The sequence below is a fragment of the Marmota flaviventris genome, chromosome 12 (assembly GCF_047511675.1).
Source record: "Marmota flaviventris isolate mMarFla1 chromosome 12, mMarFla1.hap1, whole genome shotgun sequence".
NCBI lineage: Eukaryota > Metazoa > Chordata > Mammalia > Rodentia > Sciuridae > Marmota > Marmota flaviventris.
Window position 1 is genome coordinate 104,001,099 of NC_092509.1, and position 13,917 is coordinate 104,015,015.

At 36.8% G+C, this 13,917-nt stretch overlaps 1 protein-coding gene across 1 annotated transcript in view; it reads left to right on the forward strand.

Moving 5' to 3' along the window:
- The window catches only part of Vamp4 (vesicle associated membrane protein 4), a 33,807-nt gene extending 21,078 nt beyond the window's left edge, over positions 1-12,729 (forward strand). Inside the window, exons 5-8 of the mRNA XM_027934941.2 lie at positions 4,421-4,521; positions 5,676-5,755; positions 8,353-8,404; positions 10,777-12,729. Of these exons, the coding sequence (XP_027790742.1) occupies positions 4,421-4,521; positions 5,676-5,755; positions 8,353-8,404; positions 10,777-10,805 (262 nt within the window). The 3' untranslated portion in view covers positions 10,806-12,729. The remainder of the gene's footprint in view (positions 1-4,420; positions 4,522-5,675; positions 5,756-8,352; positions 8,405-10,776) is intronic.
- The last annotated feature ends 1,188 nt before the right edge of the window (positions 12,730-13,917 follow it).

Below are 13,917 nucleotides of genomic sequence, written 5' to 3' on the forward strand. Positions count from 1 at the left end.
ACAGCCACATCAATGTTTATAGCAGAACAATTCACAATAGCTCAACTGTGGAACTAACCTAGATGCCCTTCAGTAGATGAATGGATAAAAAAAAAGTGGCATATATACACAATGGAATATTACTCAGCAATAGAAGAGAATAAAATCATGGCATTTGCAGGTAAATGGATGGAGTCAGAGAAGATAAAGCTAAGTGAAGTTAGCCAATCCCAGGAATACAAATGCTGAATGTTTTCTTTGATATAAGGAGACTGATTCATAGTGGGATAGGGAGAGGGAACATGGGAGGAATAGATGAACTCTAGATAGGGCAGAGGGGTGGGAGGGGAAGGGAGGTGGCATGGGGTTAGAAATGATGGTGAAATGTTATGGACATTATTATCCAAAAGTACATGTATGATGGAGACATATGCAAATCCATATGGAAATCCATATGCAACAAAATGAAATTAAAACCCTATCTCTCACCATGCACAAAACTCAACTCATAGTGGATCAAGGACCTAGGAATTAAACCAGAGACCCTGGATATTGGTGTAAATATACTTTATATACAACCAGAGATATGAAAAATTGTGCTCTATATGTGTAATATGAATTGTAATGCATTCTGATGTCATATATTAAAAAAAAATAAAGTATATCCTGGGTGGGGTTGTGGCTCAGTGTTAGAGCACTTGCCTAGCATGTGTGAGGCACCAGGTTCAAGTCTCAGCACTGCATATAACTAAATGAATAAAATAAAGGTCAAAAAAAAAAGTTGTGTTCTATGTATGAAAACATCTTGAAATATAGAAATACATGAGATTTTCGATCACTGAATAAAGGTTATAGAGTTTCTAGAGTGTTATGCCAGTGGATAGTAATCTATGAAGAAGAGAATATTCATTGATCACTTAATAAAACAATTAAAATGTTGGAATATCCCCATTAGAGATGTGTTACATTGTACCATATTCTTGAGGTACAATTCCTAGGTTTATGATAATCTAAGAATTAATCTAGAATTTTATGGATTCTGTCCCAGTTCATCTGTGTGCCTGTTATCTGTGGAGTCTTTTGCTTATGGAGCCTCTGGGACTATAGCTGTTTCTTCAGCTTTTAGGTTTTGTTTTTAAAACAAAATTGTGTAGTATAGGTATGTAAATATCCATAATAACAATAATCTGATCCGGTGGAGAAGCAGTAGTACATTGTGTCCACTCCTGTCCTGCCACACTGTCTTACTTTGGCCTGTTGACTATCATTGCTTGTTTTAAATGGGGGGAAAAAAAAACTACCTGGAAGTTTCAAGATTGGTCCATGGTGAACATTGGATTTGCTTCCATTTCATAGTTAAATGAAGGGCTCTGTAATCACTGCTTTATGATTCTTTCAAGTAACTAGGTATGCTTTGCAGGATTCGTACTTAAATTACGCACTTATTCAGCAAACATTTATTGAATGTTTATTTATAAACATTTATTGACTACCCCAAGCACCCCTGTAGGTACTGTGGTTGTTAGGTAAATGGACAAAATAGGTAAGATCTCTGCATTCTTTGAGCTTACCTTCTAGTGGGGAGAGGTATGTAAGTAAGTAGGTACATGCACTTACTGTTAAATGCTGTAAATAAAACAGTAATGGGATTGAGCAGGCTGTTTGAATGCGGTGCCTTCATTGTACATTTGTACATAAATTCTTTGAGGAACAGAATTAATGTTTTGTTATTTGTTGTTTTCCGAGTACCTAAAACAGTACATAATAGGTGCTCATTAATTATTTGTTGAGTAAATTGATTCATTATGTAAGAACGCCATTGTTAATAAGATACACATCTTCAGCCCTCTGCTTAGATAATTAGGAGTTGCCTCAAGACATCTTAGAGATTGGGGGGGGGGGGCGGTTTCAGATCTGTTTGGGCAGATGAGAATTCTGCATGTCCCTGCTTGGTTGAACTTCAGTCTTACATCCTTCAGTGGGTTATAGTGTGGGAGGCACAGAGCTCTGAGAAGCTGGATGCTCCTGAACGCTGTGTGTAGATAATCAGTGGGTCACACAACACTTATCACGTGGGAGGGAGGTGGTCATCAGGCATAGAGAGTTCTTTCCAATCCACCTGTGTCTAAATGGGCCTTTGTTGTGTTTTTAAAGTGAATGTTTTGAAGAAATGTTTGTGTTAGGCAAAGGGTAGAACTCTTAAAAATTACACATGACCATGCCTCATCCCCATTTTTTTCAGTTAGTTTGGAGGAAAAAGGGGGGTAGACAGAAGAGAAGTGTTTTGTGAAAGTTTTTCAGAAGTTCCCCAGGTGGAAAACTGATTATTCTTATGTAGAATAGGACTAGATCCTTATCACCCTGCACAAAAGTCAACTCAAACTAGATAAAAAACCTAGGAGTTAGAACAGAAACTACCTAACTCCTAGAAGCAAACGTAAAGTCAACACTCCAGCACATAGGCACAGGCAATGACTTTCTCAGTAGGACCCCTAAAGCTCAGGAAACAATGCCAAGAGTTAATAAATGAGATACCATCAAATTAAAAGCTTCTGCACAGCAAAGGAAATAAGAAAATGAAAGAGAGAAACCACAGAATGGCAGAAAAAGTTTTGCTACCTACTCTTCTGACAGGATTAATATACAAAATATAAGAAACACTCAAAAAACTTAACACCTATACACACACACACACATACAGGGACAAATGAATTAAACAGATAACCTTCACAAGAAGAAATACAAATGGCCAACAAACTTGAAAAAAGTTCAGCATCATAAAAATTAGGGAAATGTAAATCAAAACTACACTAGGATTTCATCTCACTGCAGTCAGAATGGCAATCATCAATAATACAGTAATGTTAGAGAGGATATGGAGAAAAGGAACACTTATATACTGTTGGTGGCATTGTAAGTTAGTACAGCCACTATGGAAATCAATGTGATGTTCCTCAAGAGACTAGAAATGGAGCCACCACATGACCCAACTATACCACTCTTCAGTATTGATCCTGAAGAATTTAAGTCAATGTACTATAGTGATGGATGCATACCCATGTTTATAGCAGTACAATTCACAATAGTCAAACTATGGAACCAGCCTAGATGTCCACCAGTAGATAAATGGATAAATAAAAATGTTGTTTTATTCAACCATAAAGAATGAAATTTATGTAATTTGTTAGAAAATGTTCTAATTCCTAGGTTTTTGATCTAGTTTGAGTTGACTTTTATGCAGGGTGATAAGGATCTAGTCTCATTCTACATATTGTTAGGCAAAATAAACCAAACTAAAAAAGTCAGTTGTCATGTTTTCTCTCCTATGTGGAAGCAGGAGAGAAAAGGTGGGGGAAATCGTTGAGGGCAGGGCATCTCATGAAAATGGAAGAGCGATCAGGAGATAAAAGGAAGGAGACCAGGGGAAGGAAAATGACACTGGGCAAATTATATTGTTATAGTGTATGCATGTACTAATATGTAATAACAAATCTTATGTACAACTATAATGCACCAATTTTTTAAAAATCATGGGAAGAAAGTTCCCATTCTCCAACTAGAAACACAATTGCATGTCCTCATTTAAATATGCATATATAATACTTGTTTAGTTGCCAATTATCTAGTGCACTTCAAAAAATTTTTGAGTTATAAGAGCCATAGGTTTCTCCTTTTAAATATTTCATTGTCATGACTTATTTCTTAAATTAAGATAATGCTTTCTCTAGTGTTTAAGTGCTGAGTGACAGTAGGTAGTTGAGGATCCTTAAAGTTAACTTTTAAGTTGGGTTTTCACTGAACAGTCTTAAATTTGGTTAGAGTAGACCCCTGTCACCTAATATAAAGGAGGAAAAATGTTTTTGTTTTGAAGAGACACAAAGAAATTGTCTTTTTTGCTTTCTGGTGAGTGCTTCAGAAAGTTCCTGGGTGTTCACAGTTGTCTTAACCCTGTTTTAGAGAACTGATGAGCAGTGAAGTGTTACATTCACTGGGCAACAGTGTCCCCTGGGGTACACCTTACATTTCCATTTTGGAAACTTCTAACACACCTGGGCAAACACCTTTGTCAGCCTTTGTGTGTGAAACACAGCAAAGGTAGGTTATGATTGTGTCCGAATGCTGCTTCAGCAGAACATGAAACCTTATTTGAAAGCTGTTTGACTAAGTTTTGCGGTTAATGAGCATCCTGACAGTACATTTAATCTGCTTGTAGGTTACATTATTAGTCAGAGGCAGGACTAAAGTAAACTCTCAGTTAAATATTACCTTAATTGATATCATTTTGTTTTTAATTACTTGAGTACTCAAGGCCACAGAGGGAAGAACATTGCTTACGTATATTTTATAGTTTAATCTCTTAGAATGTGCTATTCTCTGTTGTTTAATAAAAGTTTCAAAACTGTAAACATTCTTAAAAGATATATATCTTTTTTTAAACTAGTGTTCAGAATCAAGTGGATGAAGTTATCGATGTCATGCAAGAAAATATTACAAAGGTAATTGAAAGAGGGGAGAGACTAGATGAACTACAGGACAAATCAGGTACAGATACTTCATATTTCTTGATATTATTGATCGGTTTTACCAATTTTTGTCTTCCTTCTCTTGTCTAGCCAGCATTTAGGAATTTTGGCTTAGGAAATTAGTATTTGATTCTTAGATGTATGACCAGTATAGTTTAATTTTCACTCCCTTTACTTTGAATCCTCTTATTGTATTATTTCCTTACTGTTCAGTTGAGAATAGAGAATTTAAAGTTCTTATTGAAGTGTGAAGAGTAGAACTACGTTTTCCTTTTGCCCCATTATGTGGATTTTGTTTCTCATGATCTCAAGACATAAAGATCTGATTACTTTTTTCCAAACTTATCTGATAGTTTTATTTTATGGTAACTTTAGTAACTTTTCTTTACTGACGATGTTACCTCTGTACTAACAGTTCCTGGCACTCACTAGGCACTCAGATACTGTTTGATGACTAGCAGAATACCTGGTAACTTATGAGTTCTCTGGTAACTTAGTGACTTTCTTTACTGGCAGATGTCAGTCTTTGCGCTTCTAACAGTTCCTGGCACACGTTAGTCCCTCACATTGTTTGAATGGTGAACGGCTGAATACCTGATTAATTCTCGACAGACTTGCTTGACCAAAAGACTTGCTTGACAAGAGACTTGCTTAATTGCTTTAAAAGTTCATAACATTTTCTTTCAAAATCAGTCAGTTTTCTAAAAATCTAACTTTCTTCACTTGTAATTTTTTCTTAGCAATGTACCGAGTTTTTGTTGTTGTTGTTTTGTTGTGATTTTTCTGGTTCTAGGGATTGAACCTAGGGCCTTATGCATGCAAAGCAGGTGGGTGCTCTACCACTGAGCTATTAGACCCAGTGCCCAGTATTTGTTTTTTTAAGGACTATTTTCTCACCAGCATTTATAAGTTTTTTTAATATGCATCCAGCCCCTGGGAATGCGTCTCTCATATCACAGTGAAAATGAACTGAGCTAACTGACCTGCAGCTGTGTTTTGCTTTTTAGTTTTAACTAGGGAGAATGGTGGAATTTGTGGGTGGAGGATGTTTTCATGCTTAAGAGGGAACAAATTTACAGAAGTAGAAATTAATATTTTCTTGTCTTTGTGTGACTAGATAAAAGAATCCTGTTATGTCGTTTAATCCTTCTCTCCATCCTCTGTGTGATATAGAAAGCTTATCGGATAATGCAACTGCTTTTAGCAACAGAGCCAAACAACTTCGAAGGCAAATGTGGTGGCGTGGATGCAAAGTAAGTGAATCAGAAGACACTGGGCAGACTGGCTAGACTCTCAAGGGGTAGTCCACGACAGGAAGGAAAGGGGCCTGTACAGGATGAGCTCCGTGAGGACAGGGGCTGAAACCGTCTTGCTTATTATTGTTACGTCTCCTGAACCTGGGTGTGGAAGGAGCTGGGTAAATATTTGTTGAATTAATGAATTCTTTTGGGGCAAGAATCAAGGAATCAAGTAGTGCCTAAAAGAATGTTTTTAAAGGGGTTTATCAGGCCAGACGTGGTGGTACACTTCTGTAATCCTAGCAGCTCGGAAGGTGGAGCAGGAGGATCCCGAGTTCAAAGCCAGCCTCAGCAAAAGTGAGGTGCTAAGCAACTCAGACCCCGTCTCTAAATAAATTACAAAATAGAGCTAGGGATGTGGCTCAGTTGACCAAGTGCCCCTGTGTTCAATCCCCAGTACCCCCCCCCCAAAAAAAAGTGGTGTTTTTCAAAATCTCTTACAGCAAATGGAATTAAGAAAAATCCCATATCCCTCATTATTCCAGAGAAATAAGGAAATTTTCTTAAATGTTCAACCATGTCCTGGGAAGCAGCTTGAGACTAGAAGTCCAACAACCTGTTTTGTTTGCAGTTCTTCCACTTAACAAGCATGATCCCTTTGACCCCAGCACCTTACCTGTAAAATGGGACACTGATGACTTATTCTTAAAATGGGACATGATGAGCATGGCCATGACTTCCTCCCTCCGTGAATAAACAAATAACATAAATAATAACAAAATTTTAACAAGTAAAAAAACCAGAATCACTATATGCTACTATATTCCTGCAGAACATTTTATAGAAATGAATTTACCTCATAGTCAAGAATGGCTAGTAATCAGAAAACTCTTGTTCATTGAGGTGTTTAAAAATCAGTACCAATATTTTCATTTAAATTTTTTCAAAAGTTAATTAAGTCTAGCTTTATATTAACAGGGCAAAATAATGTGCATTTTGGGCAAAGTGGAAAAACTACCATAAAAGTCCAGACATTTTTCAGGTTAAATAAAGGATTAAAGAACTTTAGTTTGGGGCTGGGGTTGTAGCTCACAGGTAGAGTGTTTGCGTAGCACATGTGAGGTACTGGATTCAATCCTTAGCACCACATAAATGTAAATAAATAAATTATTGTGTCCATCTTCAATTTAAAAACATATTTTTTAAAAAAGAACTTTAGTTTTTAGTATAATGTGGGCCCTACTGAAAATATAACTCCTATTTCCGTTAGTTCTGAGTCTATTTTTTTTATTATTATTATAATGAATAATTTTTATAGGACTGATGTCCAAATTGCTGAACCACTAGTTGTGGTCTAGTCAGTTGTCAGTTAACTCCAATAAGAAGGGGCCATCCTAGTGCGCGTGAATAAAATCCACAGGAACTGCCCTGGGTCATTTTGTTAACTGTCATGAATGGAATGCCATAGACATGTCACCATTAATTCTACTTTTAGAAACATTAACTATCACTGTTTCTATTTGTGATACTCATTAGATTTTTATCTGTTTATAATAACTGGGTATCTTCTTTCTGAATGAACCATTTTTAATCAACTATTTATAAAAATGATGAAAAAAATAAATTTCAGCAGTGAATTGAAATTTATAATTTATGCATTTTAGGATTAAATGATGAACATGACAGTTTTATATAGAAAGATAACATAAACTTCAAATGTCAAGTAGCTGACAGGAAACTGACTTAAGGTTTCTTCTCTTGAATATAAAACTGATACCAAATAATCTTAGGCAACTTACTAAGTGAGGCTGTTCGTGACGAATCCAAAATATATTCCTTGAGATGGAAATTAAGGCACCATGAAGAAAGAGGGAAGAGAACACTAACATTGCTCTCCTGTACTTTCAGAATATGTACTATAAATATGCTGCTTTTCAGAATTCCAGTTACCCACAGCCAGCTGTGGTCCAAAAATGTTAAAAATTGTCTCTTTCAAGAGAGAGACTGAATTCCCATGACTTTTACTCCAAATATATTGTTATAGTTCTGTTTTATTATTAGTTGTTGATCTCTTACTGTACTAATTTGTAAACTTTATCTTACGTATTCATGTTTAGGGAAAAACATAATATATATAGGATTGGGTACTCTCCATGGTTTCAGGTGTCCATTGGGATCACATTCATAAGAACATATTCCCCTCCATCAGAGAAGACCTCTGTGTATTGACTGCCCATGCTAACCATCACATCCTGACACTTGGACAGAGTTGCTATCATATACTTTTCCTGGCCTCAGAGACAAATATGTGAAACATAGACAGAGGGTCCAGACCCACGAAGGTGTTACTGTATCTTACAGTACAGCCTTGAATGGCATAAAGTCCAGTGAGGCAAAGCACTTGGATTTTGGGGAACTCAAAATATTATTTATGAAAGAATGCAAAGCGGCCGTCAAGTTCATATGAGAAACAAATTGAAACCTTTCAAGGAGTGTACCTGTTCATTAATGAGTTAGAGTAACATGGCAGATAGCAAAACAGATAGTCCTTACTTTAGGCTTTATAAATGAGTCAGACAATGTCTTTCATGTGTCTTTTTTGTGTGTTGTAGATAAAAGCCATCATGGCTTTGGTTGCTGCTATCCTTTTGCTAGTGATTATCAGTAAGTATTTACTGGATTGTTACTTCTTGGGGTTATTATGTGTTTGGGAGGTCATTTAATTCCCTTTTAATTATTTTCAGTTAACCTAGAATGTAATGTCAGGACTGAATGACTTGCTTAACTAAGTCAGGAGCCCTTATCTATGATCTTTAAAATGTTCTAATGTGTTTGTGAAATTTTTTGAGAATATGCAGATGTACATTTCTACAGGGAAAGAGGCAGATTCTCAAAAGGAAGCCCTCTCTGACCCCTCATCACCACTCTCAAATAAGGGCTAAGTGACTTGTTCAAGGCCAGGACTGGCTCCTGTTCACTGAGGATGAAATCTTCATCTTCTGTTTATTGTTAGCTTCCAGGTGCGTCGGTTAGCAGCCAGCATGTTGTTTTAGAAGGACAGATCCAGTGAAATTCTCTAGATGATGTGTCTTTAGTTTTATTTGGTTGTGGATTTGAACTGAACTACAGTCCTTAAAACATAACTCCTTTATTTCCTTTTTTCCTTAATATTATTTTTAAAGATCAAGTCATTTTTAGTATCTGAGTTTCTTAAAGCCCTCTTTACCCATGTTATACAGAGATTTTATTAAGTAGGTCTTGAAAGTGCCTCAGAATAATCATGTGAAAATGTTTATGAGGTTATTTTTTGTTACTAAGAAAAGTTGTCTCATCTGGCCTGGCGGTGCAGACCTGTAATCCCAGCTGAGGAGGGAGGCTGAGGCAGGAGGATCAAGTTCAAAGCCTCAACAATTTAGGCCCTCAGCAACTTAGTGAGACCCTGTCTCAAGATAAAAAGGGATGAGGACATAGGTCATTGGTAAAGTGCCTGGGGTTCAATCCCCAGGACCAAAAAAGAGAGTACAGTTGTCTGTTTAGTTGTAGGTTTTCGGTTTGTGAAATAAGATAGAACTTATTTCTGATTCCCAAATCACTTCTGATGTTGCTCTTACAGTCATTAGCAGATGCGTTCTTTGAATCTCCTGCATGCAGGTTTCCAACTGAGGTCAGACAAAGCCATCTCTGCCCCCTCCTTTCAGCTCTCTTACATAAATAAGTAGGGTTTCTATAGTCTACAAATCCCTGTTTTTCCCTTTTTTGTACTTTTGGTGATTTCCTAGTTTTCAATGCCCGTGGCCACAGTTCTCAAGTGTGCTCTAATGCAGTAAGTTTAGGAAGGCCAGGCTGTGCCCGAAGAGAAAGCCATGTGTTGGGCAGGCTTTGTTCAGCATGAGCTGGTGCTGTCAGCCTTGAGTTCAGTGTCATTTGAACCAAAAGTACATATTAAATGTCTTTAAACAGAAACACAGAAAACAGGGTTATGTATTAATAGGTTGACAAGAATGGGTTCCTTAAAGGAAAGAAATTAAACAGACTTAGAAGATGAGGGGAAGAAGGCACAGGCACACAGTTTTGGAAAAAGACTAGACCTATACTGAAGATGGGAAGAAGACAATGAACTGCTATGAAGGCTTTCTAACAGAGAAAGAAAATTTCTTTTGTTGTTAATCTAGTTGTTAAAAGGGGTAGCTGTAACTTTCCTAGATTAATATACCACAGTGGATCTAAGCATCAGGTACATCCACAAGAAATTAATTTTAAAAATGCTATGGTTAAATGGTAGAAAGATTAGTAGAGGAAAGGGAACAGAAGATGGGAGAGGGAAGGAAAAGGGGAGGTACCGGGAGGCTGAATTGGAACAAGACATATTCCATGTTTTCACAATTACGTCAAAACGGATTCTACTGTCATGTATAACTAAAAAGAATGAATAAAAAGAGAGGGGTAGCTACAAAAAAAATAAAAAGAATGTCCTAGCCAGAGGCTCATGAGATCTTTGGACTGTGTTTTCCCTAGGAGCTGTGATTCGTATTCACGAATTTAGTGTTTATGGTAACTTTATAGAACTTTATATCACTGTATCAAATAACAAGATCAACCGCATGTGGTGTCAAAGTGGAAAATAAGGAATAGCGTAAAGAAGAAAATAAAATAATCTTACCATACAGAGATAGCTACTCATTAATAAAACTGCAGTGTAGTTTCTAGTCTTTTCCTATTATATATAAACATGTTTTTCAGAAACTAAGATCATATTGTATATATTTCTTAATAAATATATTGTGAACATTTTCTCATGTTATTAAATATGTTTATCATATTTTGGCAGTGACATGCTGTTATGCCATAATTTGATCAAAATGCCTGTGTTAGATATTTGAGTTATTTTGTGATATTCTCGTATTTTTTTTCCTTGTTTTTAAGTTGTATAAAGTCCAGCCCTTGTTATCCCTTTCTAACTACATAACTACATTTAGGAATATTGCTTCTATATGAATCTGATTTTGACTTCTTTTTTCATTTTCTTTCTCTTACAGTTCTTATAGTTGTGAAGTACCATACTTGATTTGATGACAGAGATCTTCATTAAACAATATCTGGGACAATAATAATTAAAAGATTGCTGTATAATTTAAATGGAATATATGTATATAACTTTCAAAACTTCTTTTCCAAGAAACTAAGAGTCAAGTATCACTTCAAATTGGAACATTGAGAATGTTCAGTTAACTGCTTCCTTTCTAACAAAATGTGCTTATGATAATTATGTTTAACACAAAGATAACTTTACGTTGCTATATTCCAAGGTCTAATTTGAAACTAGATACTTGCCAGTTCATTATTTGTGTATATAGTTAAATACTGATGGCAGTGTTTCATACCAGTGTTTTAGTGGCACAAGGACTTGTATTATTGCATGGAGATGGGGTCAGTCTGGGGTCAGGAAGCCTGTGTAGCATACCAGACTATTAAGCTAAGAGATGCACAACCACAACATTTGCAAGAATATCATTCTTTTCATTTTACGGTTGCTTTGAAGCAGTTTCCACATGTTTATGGGTGTAACAAAAGCTAAATGTTGTCAATGTTTCTGCCTTCAGCTATAACTAAGAACATTCCAGTAAACCCACTTCTAATTGTACAAGGAAATGGATTATAGAAATGGGAAATTCAAACAGAAAAAAGGCCTAGTATAGCACCATAATCTGGAGACAATAAAATTATTGGAGAATGTTGTTGACATGTTTGAAAGTGACCAGTTCTCATAGCTACCAGTTGTGGTCTAGTCAGTTGTCAGTTAACTCCAATAAGAAGGGACCAGTCCTAGTGTGTGTGAATAAAATCCACAGGTAACTTTTTCCTTAATTTTACTTTGGTTAGTAGTTTTTCTCTTTGACTTTAACCTTTTTGCCTGAAATGCTAAGGTGAGCCCAGTCAGCTGTTCGGATTTCCTGTCTGTGTTCTGATCCTCCTCACAGGAGCAGATGTTGCACAGTCTAGTCAGAAGAGCCGACGGGAGTGAGTAGTAAAACTTAGGGGCGTAGGCCCTTCTGTAGACGACCAGTCAGCAGCCTAACGCTACGGGGTCACCGTTAATCTCAGCGTGTTTTTATAACGATAAAGTACATTAATTTAAAAATGCACCAACCTCCTTGTACTGTTCAAACAAGTGAAGATGCAGAATAAGCGTGTGAGGAGGAAGCATTGTGATAAAACCAGATTCTTCAGGAACTTGTGCACATGGACATCCTAGGTTGGAGGGGGCAGAAATAGGCTCCTGGAATTCACCAATATTTAAGAGAGTTAATGAACAATCCAGTTTAACAGATTTCATTTCTTTGATCATTTTAATTTAAAATGTCCAAAACATAGAGTTTGAATGTGTTTGCTTGATTAATTCTACATTATTAGTACCAAGAGGCAAAATGTTCTATTTAGAATAGAAAGAAATTTGGAGAAAGTGGGTCAAAAAATACTTAGGACACTTAAATTATAAAGATCTAAATAGCTAAATTTTATAATGTGCTTGAAGCATTGGAAGAGATCTAGGCCTTACATACCAAGGGTGAAGTTTCTGATATCCGTCACCTTCTCTAGGTGCCAGTTATACAAATAGCATCTGAACTGCTAGTAAATCCTGTGACAAAGGAGGGTATGCAAAAAAAAAATGAGCACTTTTAGACTTTCAGTAGCTAATAGTTCAGGAATGGAAATGTTTTAACTGAATTGGCAGAATCAATCCTGATGTATGTATGTATTTTATTTAGTTTGGAACAGACTTATAAATGGTTAATTTTCCATTAGTTGGTGTGGAAATCTGGTTTCTTTAAAATATATATTGGCAAAGGTGAAGATTATTTCTTAAAGACTCCACATTTCTAGTGTTTCTCTTAGTAAAAGTCTGCCACTTTCAAAGACATAATTATTTAAAAAGTAAAATTATTTTTAAAATTTTTAATCATAAAAATAAAGGAACTATTTATATGGCATTATTGTACATATGCAGTTGTGTTTGTATTTAAATATGTTGCTGCTGGGAATACTGGAGGTGGACAGGTGACTCTGGGAACTTTGCAGTAGTGGTGGCTTGGTTCACAGCTTATCATTTTGTCTGTCCTGGTGTTGATTAATCCTGAGACCCTTAAACGGGCTGGCACTTTTGTGACATTATTGTAGTAACACTGGAGACAGCTGTTTTAAGATCAAGAAGCAGAGTGGTTCACATTGATGCCACATCTACGTCATTCCTCCCTTAATCACTCTTTTTCTCATTCAGCTCAGATCATCCTGCACTGGAAAAAATGAAGTTTACCTCCAAAACTGTCAGGATTTAACAACAGTGAAGAGAACACAGAAATTCAAATAGCTTTGTAAATAGTGGTTGGTACTGGGTGAAATCAGGTCACTGTTTTTATGTGTGAAACTTGCCCTCATGACTTGTGTTTAACTGCAGAGACCTCGTCTTGCAGCAATTTTGAGATTATAATACTAACTGGTCCTCCTCCTGATTGTCGGTCAGTAATACAGATGGGCTTTTGCTCCCCTCTTCTAACAAAGCTCACTAGAAAATGCCCTGAGGTGTTATAAACAGGGAGATTTCTTTATTAAAGGGAAGTTCAATATCAAAGCTAGAACATTGCCTACAACGGAGGGAGGCTAACTAGTACACCCTCGCGATAGCTCCCTGTGGACTCCTGCTGGTGTAGTCTTTCTGTGCATTTCTGTACGCTGCATTAGGAAATTATAATGTTGCCATTTTTATTACACAAATTGGCATCTTTGAGTCCTGTGTGGCATGCGGGTGTCCTGTGGCTGCTTCTGTGAGCATGGACTGAGGTCTCTGTTGCCAGCACCTTCTTTAGCGGGCTCCATGTGCTGTCACCACCCTGGCTCTGTGTCCACATCTGGAGCTACACTGTGGTGAAAATATGCAAGAAATTGTCTTTCCACATTGGGAACATGTGCCACTAGGTGTCTCTAATTGTGTCGTGTCAGAGTATCGCTCAGTCCAGGGTTGTTCTGTTCGTCTAATTTTGTCTTCACGTGGAAACGTCTTGGGGGCTGTGACCCGGGAGTCAGTATGAACACATTTGAGAACGCTGTGTGGTGTTGACATCAGTGCAGGAAATCGCCACAAAGCAATTTAAAGACACCGTGGCTCATCAGAGACTGACAGG